Source organism: Rhinichthys klamathensis, unplaced genomic scaffold (genome assembly GCF_029890125.1).
Source record: "Rhinichthys klamathensis goyatoka isolate OS25496 unplaced genomic scaffold, OSU_Roscu_1.1 h1tg000305l_1, whole genome shotgun sequence".
Lineage (NCBI taxonomy): Eukaryota > Metazoa > Chordata > Actinopteri > Cypriniformes > Leuciscidae > Rhinichthys > Rhinichthys klamathensis.
Window position 1 is genome coordinate 461,499 of NW_026606824.1, and position 15,658 is coordinate 477,156.

The 15,658-nt window shown below is 39.2% G+C and overlaps 1 protein-coding gene across 1 annotated transcript; it reads left to right on the forward strand.

The window, feature by feature from the left end:
* Window positions 1-380: 380 nt before the first annotated feature.
* Window positions 381-15,441, forward strand: stxbp3 (syntaxin binding protein 3). The gene is made up of 19 exons (XM_056270715.1): window positions 381-476; window positions 1,639-1,688; window positions 3,330-3,411; window positions 3,647-3,723; window positions 5,770-5,842; window positions 5,952-6,052; window positions 6,143-6,288; window positions 6,377-6,470; window positions 7,838-7,962; window positions 8,118-8,216; window positions 8,831-8,897; window positions 9,004-9,069; window positions 9,212-9,292; window positions 9,375-9,510; window positions 9,617-9,723; window positions 10,094-10,195; window positions 11,753-11,838; window positions 15,023-15,171; window positions 15,305-15,441. Exons 1-19 carry the CDS (start codon window positions 395-397, stop codon window positions 15,403-15,405), a joined length of 1,824 nt encoding a protein of 607 aa, XP_056126690.1. The 5' UTR covers window positions 381-394; the 3' UTR covers window positions 15,406-15,441.
* The last annotated feature ends 217 nt before the right edge of the window (window positions 15,442-15,658 follow it).

Below are 15,658 nucleotides of genomic sequence, written 5' to 3' on the forward strand. Positions count from 1 at the left end.
AATTAAAAGTTGTAGGCTATTTGTTAACATTAATGCACTCACTGTAAACTAACATGAACAAACAATGAACAATATTTTACTAACATTAATAAAGATTAACAAATGCTTCAAAAATTGCTCATTGATAGTTCGTGTTAGCTAATGCATGAACTAATGTTAACAAATGAGACCTTACTGTTTTGCCAGAACACATTCTGCCACTCGTTTGCCACTCCAATTGACGAATGAACCGTTTAATGAACTGCATCTTTGTTCACTGGGCAGTAATGGTGGAAATGTTCAATAGCTGTTTTTTTTTTTTTTTTTTTTTTTTTTGTAAATCAGACTTTTTATAGCGTATAATATCCTCTTCTTGTATCCAACGCTCGCACGCGCGCGCACTCACTCCTCCCAGATGACGGGAGCGCGCATTTGCTTTGACTCACTCAAGATGGCAACTGGAGCAGAACACGGCTTGAAAAAGATAGTTTGGCAAAGTAAGTTCATTGAGAGCAACAGTTGATTTTCTTCACACGTCTCGCATGCACAGTGCTACACTTCATCGTTTATACGAGTTCAGCTCAGAGGAAGAGCTGTCAGAAGTTTGAAGAGACACAGTTAACTTAGTGTGCTGGGTTTGCCCAGAGGAGTTAACGTCACAGCCGCCTCATGAAGTTATTTAGGTGTTTGTTTTGGTGTTAAATAAGAAAAAAAGTGCGATATGGGGTGTGTTTCGTTTGTTTGTCTCGGTGAATGTCTTACATGTGTTACAGTGGATCACTGTTTCCGTTAGCTGCTCTGCTAATGTTAGCCTGTCCGGTTCAGCTCACTGTGAACTGCAGGACTTGTGTCTGTTTTTAACGGAGAACGGGTTTATAACATTAGTTGTGGGCTCTGTATGTTGTCATGACCTTGGATGACGCGGAGCGTTTGATGATGTCATAATGTAACTTCAGTTCTCGCGCCCTTGTGTTACATTCTGTGAACTTTATCAGTGACTTCCGGTCTGCTGTGTTGTGACATTTGAGTTATAATGAAAGGAGAGCCATTTGTGTCCATAACATTTAATAGCCGTGACACGCACAAAGTAATTTTACCTTGTTAAATGTATATATTCTGATGTGTATGTAGGCTATGTGCACGTGTTTTAAAAGTATTTAAAAGGGGTATATGCACTTTGACGTGTATATATAGCAGTGGTTCTGAACCAGGGCCCTTTAAAGAGACCCAGTAGATCAAAATCTGGAGAAAAAACATTAACAGATCAAGATCTGCATGTAAATTGACAAATATTAGTCAAATTCACCTTTCACTCATACAATTGTCCTCACTGCAGTGCAGACTGACTTTTCACTACTTTAAAAAATAAGATAATATTAATAAATCTAAAGAGAGGAAGTGGAATTGTGTTAAAAAAAAAAAAAAAAAGAAACCCAGTCCAAAAGTTGGTAAAACACATCTTGTACTTTTACTTTCATTTAACATATTCATACTTTTTTTATTTTATCTCTACATAAGACTACATGTCTTTGCCCTCAAGCAGAACAAACTAAAAAATATAGGAAATAACACTTCTTGGAATTTTTTTTCAGTTCCACGGTGCATCAGCAAAACCGATTCACTGCTTTAACTAATAGATTGATTTATCTGACGTCACAGGAATCAAGGACACCATCATTGCCGACTGCAGAAAGTCAGAAGTATGGAAGGTCAGTTTGAATGCATTTATCAGTTATTCCAGTAGTGAGTATCTGTCTATCTATCTGTCATCTATTTGTTTGTATAATTACAGATATTACCATTTTATTTAAATAATATATTAGTACCTTTTAAAAGTAACATTAACTGAGGTTAATTAATGCTTTAGTTTCGTTTTTTTATCGTTAGTTCATGTTAACAAATGGAACCTTATTTTAAAGAAGGTTAGACTAAATATTTTAAGGTGACTTTCTTATAGATCTTGTAACAAATAAGAAAGTACTGAGTAATATGAATTAACAGCACATACATGTACATGTAACGTGTAAGAAGTATACTGTACAATAAAGTGTTACTGCAGAAGTATAATTACTGAATGGTTTTAATAAAGGGCACCTTGATTTGAAAGGGACCAGAATTTTTTAATTACGTGAAGGGATAGTCCACGCAAAAATGAAAAACTTGAATAATTTATATTGTTTCAAACCTGTGTGAATTTCTTTCTCATGCAGAACACAAAAGAAGATATTTTGAAGAATGTTGCTAACCAAACCTTTTCGGTTCCCATTGACTTCCATTGTATGGACAAAAAAATATGATGGAAGTCAATGGGAACCGAAACGCCAGGATTCTTCAAAATGTCTTCTTTTGTGAAAGAAATAAAGAAAGTCATACAGGTTTGGAACAACATAAGGGTGAGTAAATGACGACGTAGTTTTCATTTTTGTCTAAAGTATCCCTTTAAAGGAACACGCCACCCGTTTTTTTAAATAGGGGTTATTCACCGTCTCCCCAAGTTTAGATAGGTGGGCAAACGCATTTTTGTCTCAGTGCATGCATTGTCTTAGTCTGGCAGCGTCGCCGCTAGCTTAGCTTAGCATAATGAATGGGATCCTTTGTTGCCGGATAGCATGTCGTGAGTAAAAGTGATCCAAAAAAACAACCTAATTACTTCTTGTGGCCTGCGTATTCATGTACAAATAGCAATGCAGATTAAGACTAGGTGATTTCCTAGGCAGACATTGACTTGGGACTATATTGGGGTGAAGCACAGGCGAAGCACTGCTACTGGGGCGCAGAGATATCACGCAACACCTGAAATCCCCCAACTGCCGTCAACATACCGAATATCTTCGATATCTCAGCGCCCCAGTAGCAGTGGTTCGTCTTAATCTGCATTGCTATTTGAACTCGTTGTGAATCAATCAAAACTAACTTTAACTGGAAAATAACTTTATCCTAGAGCTGCCATAAAGCCAAAACAATCTGTTACTTTAATTTCCTGTCATCACTGTAAAGCCGCTTTGGAACAATCTACATTGTTAAAAGCGCTAAATAAATGAAGATGACTTGACTTGAATATGCAGGCTACAAGAAGTAATTATTATTATTATTATTATTATTTATTTATCACTTTTACTCACAACATGCTATCTGGCAACAAAGGATTCCATTCGTTATGCTAAGCTAAGCTAGCGGCGGCGCTGCCAAACTAAGACAATGCATGTACTGAGACAAAAATGCCCACCTATCTAAATGTAGCGGAGACCGGAGACGTTGAATAACCCCTATTTCACCCCTATAAAACGGTGGCGTGTTCCTTTAACAATTCCTGTTCCGCAGTTGTGATTGATGTCAAATCTGTCTCACAGATCCTCATACTGGACCAGTTTACCACCCGCCTCCTCTCCTCCTGCTGCAAAATGTCCGATCTCATGTCAGAGGGCATCACAAGTAAGTGAAGGGAAAGAGGTTTTGCTCCCGGGTTCAGTCGAACATCCTTTGTGTTAGACAGAAATGCAGCTCTCTGTGGATCCAGTGCTTGAACTTCTTTGTGTAGTGAGAGTCGGAAACTCTTCCTTCCTGTGTTTTCCAGAAGGGAAGCTTTCTCATTTCCTCTTAATCAAGACAAAGAATGAACTGGATGGGGAATTATTGTCATAATGTGTTACCTTTTGTTTGTTCACAGTCGTGGAGGACATTTACAAAAACAGAGAACCAGTTCCAGAGATGAAGGCCGTCTACTTCATGACCCCCACTGCCAAGGTCAGAGTTCAGGAGACATGCACTATATGATCAAATGTATTGGGACACCTGATCATTAAACCAACAGGGACTGTAATGACGTCGCACACTAGGGTGTTTTCACATAGGGTTCGTTTTAAAAGAACCAAACCCAGTTCACTTAGGGTGTGTTCACACTTGTATTTTGGTTCAATTGGTCTGGACCAAAAAAAATGTATTTAGTCCTGGTCCGCTTAGCGTTCACGTTGGCATTTTAACACAGAACCTAAAGACATATAGATACGTTCACAACCTGATTGGTCTGCTTTGATTGCATGTATTTTGTGACGGAACTTACCGAACATTCAAAACAATTTTGTGTCCTGGGATAAATGCGCTCGTTGTATGTGTGTAGCTACATATGGTGGTGCTTTGACCCGCTGAGAACTCGTGAAGAGCTTATATAATGTGTAAAGGAGTCAAAACAGCGCCAGGAATCCCTCCGTCACACACAAATGAAGATCTGCTGCGAGGAGACCCGGTTCTGATCCTGTACTGAACTGTGATGGGCAACATCACGACTATGATGAGAAAAAACAGGTTTGCTTGAGCATTCGGTCCTTTTTAGGGTCACATCTTGTGACATCATGTCCTGTTTTTGGTTCATTTACATGTCTTTGGTCCGTGGTGTTCATATTTCAGTCGAACCGCACCAGAGTTCGCTTGGAAGCGGATCGAGACCCGTCTTTTCATCGGTGTGCACCAGCGTTTGGACGGCAGCGTTCACACTTATTCAAATGAACCGCACTAACAGAGCAATCGCACCAGGGTTTGTCTTTATCGAACCAAACATGCCAAGTCTGAACACACCCTTAAAGACACACTAAGAACACACCCTTATCACTCCGACAGCGTTTAGAGGGCTCAAACAAACTAGGAGTGAAAACACACCTAAATATACACACATTAATATGGAGTTGGTCCCCCCTTCACAGCTATAACGGCTTCCACTCTTCTGGGAAGGCTTTCCACAAGATTTTGAGTTTTTCTGTGGGTATTTTTGCCCATTTATCCAGTAGCACATCTGTGAGGTCAGGCACTGGTGTTGGACGAGAAGCCCCGGCTCACAATCTCCATTCCACTTTATCCCAAAGGTGTAGATGGGGTTGAGGTCAGGACTATGTGCCGGCCAGTCAAGTTCCTCCACACCAAACTCATCCAACCATGTGTTTATGGACCTTGTTTTGTACAGTGAGACCCAGTCATGCTGAAATAGAAAAGGCCTTCCCCAAAACTGTTCCCACAAAGTTGGAAGCACAGCATCATCCTAAATGTGTTGGTATGCTGAAGCATTAAGACTTCCCTTCACTGGGAGTAAGTGGCCAAGCCCAACCCCTGAGAAACAACCCCACACCAGCATTCCCCCTCCACCAAACTACAGTTGGCACAGTATAGTCGGGCCGGTAACGTTCTTCTGGCATCCGCCAAACCCAGACTCATCCATCAGACTGGCAAACAGAGACGCATGATTCGTCACTTGACAGAACATGTTTCCACTGCTCCAGAGTCCAGTGGCAGCATGCTTTACTCCACTTCCCACACTTGTAGTTGGCGATGTGAGGCTTGCCTGCAGATGCTCGGCCATGGAAACCCATTCCGTGAAGCTCCCGCCGCACAGTTTTTGTGCTGATATTACTGCCAGTGGAAGTTTCACTTTTTCGCTATGAGATCAGCAGAGCTTTGGTGACTTTTCCGCATGCGCCTCAGCCCTCTGTGACCCTGCTTTGTGTCTTAACATGCTTTTTCACTTGTTGCTGCTGTTCCTAAATGCTTCCACTTTCCAGTAATTCCACTTAAAGTTGACCAAAGAATAGCAAGGATGAAATTTCACAAACCGACTTTATTGCAAAGGTAAATCCTATCACAGTACCACACTTGAACTCACTGAGCTCTTCGGAACAACCTATTTTTGTTTGTAAGTGCAGACTGCATGGCTTGATTTTGTCCCAATACTTTTGTCCATATAGTGTACATAATAAGCCTTTATTGTGATGATCTGTTTGTGACCTGGATGTTTTATGTATACAGTGTGTTGATGCATTTATTAATGACTTCAAAGAGACACCCAAATACAGAGCTGCATACGTCTTCTTCACTGACTGTGAGTTCACTGCTTCAACTCTGATTTGATTAAAAACAAACCCGCTAGATTGTGTGTTGTTTTTAGCAGCAGTGACATTTTTATTACTATTATATTGAAATGACCCCAGACTGTCCTGATGAGCTCTTCGACAAGATGAAGAAGAACTGTGCCAAACACATTAAAGTGTGTAAAGAGATCAACATCTCGTTTCTGCCACAGGAAGCACAAGTGAGTTTATCTGTATTCTGCAATTTATGTAGCTTGGTCTGGCAGAGTGTTTTATTGTGTATGACTGTGTTTTATGGGTCACCTGTGCAGGTGTTCACCTGTGATAACCCAGAGGCCTTCAAGAGCGTCTACAGTCCGAACAGTCAGGACAGAGATCAGACGCTGGAGAGGATCGCTGATCAGATCGTAACTCTCTGCGCCACGCTGGACGAGTACCCTGGAGTCAGATACAAGAAGTACAGACACTCTTATTCACTACACATCTGCTCCCATTACACCTGATGCTTGAATGGACTTCGAGTCATTGAATTCTGTCCTCTGCAGAGATTCAGCTCTCGTATATGGAAAGCAGTTGGCTGAACTTGTGGATAATAAACTGGCGCGACATTACGAGTTGGATGACAACTCGAAAATAAAGGTGAGAGCTGTAGAGTGTTTACAACAACCAAACATATTGGTTGGATACAAAGCTTTATACATAAAAATATAGTTTTCTTGAGATACAGTATACTCTTTAAAAGTTAAGGGTAATATATTTATGTGTAAATTAATATATTTTCTTTTTTTTAGCAAGGATGCATTAAACTGATCAAAAGTGCCAGTAAAAATTGTGGCAACGATATCATTTCTATCGTTATATATTTTGCTATATTGTTAATATAGTGGTATGTAAATAAATATATCTGCGTAAAGCAGAACTACTTAAAGTTATTCCCATGCATGAATGAGGAAAATTAAGAGCAGTGTAATGCGCTTAAATGGACAAATACATAAACAATTGTCAAAATGCCCACCGTGTGGAGTATTCAGTGAAACACAGTCAGTTGTGTCTGAAGCGAAACCTGATGTGTATCAGCGTATTAGATCTGTGCATTCGGCCTTAAAGAGACAGCAGCCTAATAAACCTGCTGCTCTCTTTGTTATTAATATTAATCAAACAACAACAGAAAAAAGAAAATCACTCACTGCTCTTGACTGGAGGACTTTTGTATCTTTAATAAGAATCAATTTATATTTAATTCATACTGTGAAGACTAAGCTGTGTCTTATTTTTACGTTTGATTATTCAATTTCTGCAGTATTTCTTATTAGTAAATAAATGTTTTCTTGGTAAAAACGACTAACTATTTGTTTTTTCTTAATTTTAATAACCAAAATAACTAAATTGTGATATATCGTTATCGTGAAATATAAACTCTCATGTTACAAAAGTTTCTCATTTGAAATAAATGCTGTTCTCTTGAACTTTCTGTTCATCACAGAATCTTGAAGAAATGTATCACTGTTTCCACATATATAAATAATACGAATAATTAGAAGCACAACTGTTTTCAACATTGATGATGATAATAATAAGAAATATTTCTTGAGCAGCATATCGGCATATTAGAACTGGAGTGTATTTCAGTCTTTTCACAAAATATGTATTTTCTTTATATAAGTGTATGTGCTCTGAAATGGGTTTGCAACAATGGCTGGTTAAAATGAAAGTTTTTTTTAAAAAGTAAATCAGAAATGTTTACAGCAATAAGTAAATTAATGTGTAATACATGGTAATAAAATAATGGTTGGTAAAAAAAATGGCTGGTTCAGTGCCACATTCAGAATTTTGAATAGACTTTAATTTAGTAATTTTGTAGGGAAAGCCCTTGTGGGATTGGTGAATAAGGTCATTTCCTCATTACTCCCTGAGGCTTGTTTCTGGTCTTGGATTTTATTCTGATGTCATCTTGTAAGTGACATTTCTACTAGCACAAACCATCAGAACTTTTCTTTCATATTCAGGCAAAAACGCCGGCTCAGCTTCTGATCGTTGATCGTGCGCTGGACCCTGTCAGCCCCATTCTTCACGAGCTCACCTACCAGGCCATGGCTTTTGACCTCATACCTATGAAGGACAACGCCTACGAGTACGTCACCTCAGCCAAATCACTTCTATTTAACTCTGAAATGATCATTACGGAGGATCAGTGTGAATCAGAGTTGTCTCTATTTACCTTAAAACACATCCCTGTTGTTATTATGGTTCTGCTGTGTATCAGTGTTTTTCTGTGTTTACTCTTAGGTATAAAACAAAGGATGGCTCCAAGAAAGAAGCTTTACTGAATGAAGAGGATGAATTATGGGTCAAATTACGTCACATGCACATTGCTGAGGTCACTGGGTGAGTAGAAATACTTGAGTTCAAATGAACCAGTAGACTCTGGTCAGATATTATTTAACTTCACTGTGTGTGTCAGTACTTCTCTAGATTTAATAAAATACACCACCGTTTCAAATTAAAATTTGTTCATGTTTTTGAAATAAGTCTGCATTTAGTTAATCAAAAATACAGTTAATACAGTAATATTGTGAAAAATTATTACAAATTAAAATAGCAGTTTTCTATGTGAATATATTGTACAATGTAATTTTTTGCTGTGATGTTAAAGCTGAATTTTCAGCATCATTACTCCAGTCTTCAGTGTCACATGACCTTTTAGAAATCATCAGATATGATGATTTGATGTTGAAAAAAGTTGTGCTGCTTCATATTTTTCAGGATTCTTTTATGAATAGAAAGTTCAAAAGAGCAGCATTTATTTTAAATTGAAATCTTGTAACAAAGTAGTGTATTTATACATTTCTCTCAACTCCGTCCTCCTTGGAGCTTGTTGCAGTGCATTATGGGATTGCTTCATCCATATAAGACACGTGCATTGTGGCCCTGTTATATGCCAAATTATCATCATAAACATCCGTAGCAATGTAACCAGTACTTATGTGTTTGTTCCAAAGGCAAATCCCCAAACTGGTAAAGGACATCTTTGCCGGCAGAAATGAGAAGCAATCGGCTGATGGGAAGGTACAGTATGTTTTTACAGTGAATAACAGCTCAGAACAATAACGGTAGTCTCCAGTTACAGATTCCCTCATTCGAGTGTGTCATACATGCCCCCTGTCATTGACAGATCACAATCGGAGCGCTCTCGCAGCTCATGAAGAAGATGCCAGCCTTTCGTAAGCAGGTTACTCAGGTAATCGAGATGCCTCACCTGCCCTGGAAGAGTGTGCTATCACATGACACCTGGGACCTATACATTCAACAGGCTGCCTAAAATACTGTACAAACCCACTGAGTGACTCACTTGCCCTTTTTATGTTTCCCGTCTCTTTCAGAAAACGGTCCACGTAAGTTTAGCCGAGGATCTGATGGGCCATTATCAGAAATATGTGGAAAAACTCTGCAAAGCGGAACAGGTAGAGCATGGCGATCACTTGAGGGAAAGGACGCCCTTTTCTGGCCAGAGTGTGTATGTTCACGCCTCTGGTTTGTGTGTAGGATCTGGCTGTAGGTGCAGATGCTGAAGGACAGAAGGTCAAGGACCCCATGAGGACGTTACTTCCTGTGCTGTTAAACCAGTATGACACCACTGACAAGATCCGGGCCGTCCTTCTCTACATCTTCAGTCTCAACGGTGGATGTTTCTCTTTTCCTGTCATGTAGAGATTAGGAAACGGCTGATATGTTTTCGTGCTGGATGTGTAAAGCTGAATATATGTGTGTTTGTGTGTCATGGTCAGGTACAACAGAGGAGAATCTGAATAAACTGATCCAGAATGTGAAAATCGAGCATGAAACCGGGTATATCCTTAACTGGAAACATCTGGGAGTTCCCATTGTCTCCTCAGTGAGTCCACGGATGCTTTCTTCTCCTCTGGCACTGCTTCTTTTCCAACTGCCATTACATAACTTCCTCATACTAATAACTTATCTGGTTGTGATATGTTTTGAATTGCAGTTTTGTAGCTTGGAACATATTTATGAATATGGAAGTGAGAGTATGCTGTGTGGTTTTACAATACCAGTCTTTCAGTATCAATACTCATGACACTTAGAGCCAATTCCCATACTGAAATATTATTAGGATTGATAAACTTTAATATGCTATTGAATCAACTTGGTAGTGAAGTACTGGTGGCAATTCTGATGGGGCGTGTGACATACAAGTTTTTATTTTGGCTGATATTTAGTTTTTTACCTTCATCTCTCTTCATAAGTCAAGCATGTTCTCATCTCGTAAACAAGCACGGAGAGACCGGTCAGACCAGGAGACTTACAACGTTTCTCGCTGGACACCCGTCATCAAAGATGTAATGGAGGTGAGTTAACCTAACGTGAAAAAATGCATCATCTCCATGTTAATCAAAGTTTTTATACTTCTACTGCACATTTTAGAGTGGCCTTTTATTGTGGCCAGCCTAAGGCACACCTGTGCAATAATCATGCTGTCTAATCAGCATCTTGATATGCCACACCTGTGAGGTGGATGGATGATCTCGGCAAAGGAGAAGTGCTCACTAACACAGATTTAGACAGATTTGTGAACAATATTTGAGAGAAATAGGCCTTTTGTGTACTTAGATCTTTGAGTTCAGCTCATGAAAAATGGGGGCAAAAACAAAAGTGTTGCGTTTATAATTTTGTTCAGTGTATCGTACCTCGTTTCAGATAATACAAATTTGACTTGTAGTCCAGAAAATATGGTATAGCAAATGATTTCTCTGACCCCCTGGCTATCGGATGAGTTACCCCACTTTGAAAACCCTTGGATTAATATATATGTATTATATAATACATAGATTAATACATAGAATATATTGTTTACTGAACCTGAGCTAACATGAACTAACAATGAGCAGTTTAATGCACTAACTAACATTAGCTAATGGGACCTTATTGTAAATCGTTGCCTTGTTTGTGTGATGAGTTGGAAATTACACAGATGTAATGTAACCATAATGTATAAACTGGAAATACAAACATGGAAGTTTGCAAGACATACATGTGGATGTACAAGATTTTCATCATCCATGCAGCAGTATCCCAAAAAGGGCAAGTAAGTGTCCCGAAACGCTCTCACCGCCCCTGGGCCAGCAGGTCATCCTTATTCTCGAGCTCTGATATATAATACAACAGGATATGAGCTTACACTTATAGTGTCTAATGTAAATAAGACCAATGCACATTTGTTCATGGCTAAGGGCACTGACATTATATCCTAGGTTTTGACTGACAGATCAAATGTCATGCTTCCAGAAATCACAAATAGACACTGTCTGATTTCCTTGTCATCTATAAATAGTACTTTAACACTGGTGAAAACCATTAGATTTCTAGTTGATTTCAGTGGAAAAAAAACCCTGAATTGCACAAGTGGCTGTGCATTTCACAGCTAGGCCTTCAGTGGTGTCCTACCAGAATTAACCCACCTCTTAATCCCATCATTATGACTCCACGGCTATAGAAACCTTCATTATACAGAAACGAAGTATAGCAGGGCTTTGCATCACAGACGGTATCTCAGGCAGCAAGAATGAATGCCATTATTAAAGCAAGAAACCCAATTCACACAATTCAACCAGTCTCCTTTCACTGCGCCACATACATCATCTCTAGCAGAAGCATCAATATTAACCTTATTAAATGACACAAATACAGTCCACCCCAGGTTTTCCCGTTGTTTTTTGTAGTGCCTTTTGAGTTCTCCGACCACAGAAAACCCGGAGAATACGGTTTTCTGGGGATTTGAAATTAGAGCAGAGAAGGCCTTGCTGAGCCTGAAGGCCCACCACTGTGCATTAGTAAGAAGAGCAAATAAAGACTACTGTGTTATATTTTGGATTTGTCAACTAAGTGTGTGTGTGTGTGTGTGGTAGGATGCAGTGGAGAACAAACTGGAGGTTAAAGACTGGCCGTTCCAGTCTGAGTGCCCGTCTGCGTGGAACGGCTCGCGTGCCGTAAGGTAGAGCCAGACACTTTGATTCACAGTTCCTGCAAGTCTGTTTCATAATGAATTAATGACTGCATCATTTACTTTAAGATACACACTTAAGCTCGGTTCAGACCACAGGAGTTTATAAATCTTAACCGATTGTGAAATCTGGTTGCATCACGCACATAAGGAGAATCTTCATACATTTTCTTCTTTCAAATCTCAAACCTGCACACACTAGAAGATTTGAAAGTCATGCCGCATCACACACTACAATATATAGATTATCATGCCAGATTTAGCATCTCACGTGATCTCACGGGGAAGCGGATGTAAACAAAATGTACACTGTCTCTCGGCAACTTATAAAGGCATTATAAAGGCAGTCGTGCCATTGCCACATATTGAGCAGCCGCTCCTCCCGTACCGATGCTGTTTTTTTCGCCATTTCAAAAGTTCTGTCACTTCCGTCTCCTTGTAGACTTGAAGTACGGACGTAATCATATTCGTAATCATGCCGATTTAAATCCTAAATATCAAACATGTTTGATATTGTCGGGGTGTCCGCGAGCAGATCGGGAGATTTAAGATTTGATCTGTAAACGCCTCACATTACCAGATAATCTGGGCTGACCTAAACCGACTGATGCCCTGGACACGCTCTTTTTCCTCCGAATGTTGGAAAGGGTGAATCAGGAATAAAATGGTCTAAAACTCCTGTAGTCTGAGCCTGGCTTTAAAGGGATAGTTCACTTTGAAATTAATCTTTGGTATGTTTTAGCTTACCTCAAGGGCATCCAAGATGTAGGTGTCTTTGTTTCCGCAGTAGTTTCAATTTTGATATTTTTAGGTCAAACCATTCTTGTCTGTCAGTCATATACTTCCGGCACTTGCGCAGACCGAAGCGCCCGCGCCCTCAGATCACTTGGACGTGGCTGTGGTTACAAGAGGTAAAAACGATATAAATACTGTTCGTTTTCTCACACAAACCGCTCGTTTCGTGTCTTAGGCCATCAATGTGTACTTACATTTACGAGTCATTAAATCATGTTTAATTTGGACTTCTCTGTGCATGCTCTTTGAGGTGGTGACCATAGACCTGCATTATATGACTGACAGACAAGAACGGTTTGACCTAAAAATATCAAAATTGAAACTACTGCGGAAACAAAGACTCCTACATCTTGGATGCCCTTGAGGTAAGCTAAAACATACCAAAAATTAATTTCAAAGTGAACTATCCCTTTAAAGCCATATTCTAGGTTCACTATCTTGGCATATTTTAATTCTCCATTAGAAAAAAAAAATCAATCCAAAAAGTTTCATTTTGGAGTTGTAGTCAATGTCTCTTTCTTGATTTCCTCTGGGCTTTCAGAGTGGTGAGGTAAGGCAAGGGTCAACTTTGGGTTGTTTGCTGCTTGTTCTGTGTTTACATACAGAATTACACATTTCGTACATTAAGGTTCCTTTTTGTTGCCTTGTTTCATGTTATTTATTTATTTTAAATAACATGGACCACCTACAATGAAATCTCTTCTCATTTCCTGCTGATGATATAATTGCATGACGTCAGATCATCCACTACTGTTCAAATCTTTGGGGTCAGTAAGATTTCTTTTTGGTTTAAAGAAATGAATACTTTCATTCAGCAAGGATGCATTGAATTGCAGTGTTGGAGAAGCTCTGAAACTGTAGTTTGACAGGCTACACGTTACTCATACGTTAAAGGAGTTAAGACACAGTCAAGCCACTCCACTGATAAGTCGTTTGCTACACTACAAATTGCGATCAAAAAGTAGCTAGCTACATTGAATTTTTTTTTACAATGACATTGTATATTACAAATAACTGAAAAGATTTGGAGTTTAAAACAGTGAAATGCATTACAATTCTGATTTCAAAGAGTTTTGTTTTATTTTGTAAACTAATCCAATGATACACACAATACTCCAATATAGCCTATATCTCAAACTGACTGTCAAAGTGCAAAATTGTTACAATTGTAACATCAAAGCAAGAACAAAATATATGCAACTTAAATTGGATACACAGGAGTAGTCAAACATGTACGTTAAACTCACAGCACATGCAGTGATGAAGCTCATTTACTGTGAGCGCTCTGTGACGCTTCGTTCTGAAACCGACTCAACCTACTTCATTAGATCACAGCCTTTGCCTTGTGATAAGCGCAATAATATTACGATTTTTTTTTTTTTTTTGATTGACGGATGCTTTGCCAAAGCAACGGCTCAAAACACAACGCTAGTGATCTTTTAGGTTCATTATAAAACTGTGGCGGGAACGTTAAACTATGACGGGTCATCATAAAATCAGAAGTAGACATTTGAGACAGAGTGGAATAAAGCAGGACAATTAATCAATTTAAAATTGCTATTGTTACACCTGTATGTGTTTTAAATCTTTGACGCAGACAGCAACAACTTCTATAAATTACATACAGTTGTGTAAACTTTACTAGTCGACCCAAGTGAAATATCAGCCTACTTCTGTATGCCCTTTATATAATCCTCAGATGATCTCTTCCCAGTGAACTGTAAAGCCGTGAGATGTGTGATGAAACTATAGATGCTGGTAACGCACCATTTTAGTTTGTGATCTAATCAGAAGACGATGTTTTAATGCATTTCAAGCTCGTCAAAACTCAAAACGAAATGTAGCTTTTTGGTCACACTACTTGCTGGAAAAAGTCGTTCGCTACTGTTTTAAAAGCAACTGAGCTTCTGTCAAGCTCCTGACATATGGAGTTAACTTAGCAGTGACAGTAGAGACATTTATATAACATTAGGAAATATTTCTATTTCAAATAAATGCTGTTCTTTTTATCTTTCTATTGTTTTCAACATTGATAATAATCATACGCATCAAATCCTCATATTAGAATGATTTCTGAAGAATGACACTGAAGACTGGAGTAATGATGCTGAAAATTCAGCTTTGATCACAGGAATAAATGACTTTTTACAATATATTCACATAGAAGACAGCTATTTAATAATATTTCACAATATTGCTGTTTTTACTGTTTTTCCGATCAAATAAATGCAGCCTTTGTGAACATTCGTCGTCTTCCAAAAACAAAACAAATCTTCGCGACCCCAAACTTTTCAACAGACCTGTATGCAGAAGGCATTTTCTTGTTGCATGCAATAAATGTGTGTTTTCTTCCATTGACTGTGTGTGTGTTTTGTGTCAGTGCGCGGCAGAAGCACAAGGGCAGCTCTCCGGATGATCTCAGGAGCGGCTCGCGCCTCATCGTCTTCCTTCTGGGTGGAGTCAGTCCCTCAGAGATGCGCTGTGCTTATGAAGTCACGCATGCTAATAAATCCTGCGAGGTCATCATCGGTAAGGGTCCATATGAGCGCTCGCGAACAACATCGTTCTGTATTAAACCTGAAAGAGGCTCTGTGGCTTAATGGTTTAAAATCCTGCCTGTGCATGGTTTTGAAACCGAGCCGCTTTTTTTTATCGTCCTCAGGCTCGACACACATCCTCACTCCGCGTGATCTGCTGCAGGACATCTTTAATCTGGGCAAACAACCCATGGAGAAATTCACCGTTGAGGAGGACAAACCCTGAGCGCTGCCTAATTTACCCACCAGGACTGAAGGGAACGCGTCTCAGCTGCCTCTGTGTCGCCTCGATCAGCATTACTTCTCATTCCTTTGAACGCTTTTCACAGGAAAAATAAACAGGGTGATTAAAACACATCCTGAGGTGGTTTCATGTGTAAAACATCATGCTCGTTTTAGGTTACATATAATGTTAAGTCTTTACAACTAACTTCACTAACAATGAGATTTGGGTTTGTTGAGGTTTTTAGGCTTTTCTA

Bases quoted from the DNA above. Each gene is read 5' to 3' on its own strand.
- stxbp3 (XM_056270715.1), top strand. From the start codon at position 395: ATGACGGGAGCGCGCATTTGCTTTGACTCACTCAAGATGGCAACTGGA. The intron at 3,412-3,646 runs GTAAGTGAAGGG...GTTTGTTCACAG, and splicing joins CATGTCAGAGGGCATCACAA to TCGTGGAGGACATTTACAAA. The intron at 9,511-9,616 runs GTGGATGTTTCT...TGTCATGGTCAG, and splicing joins CTACATCTTCAGTCTCAACG to GTACAACAGAGGAGAATCTG.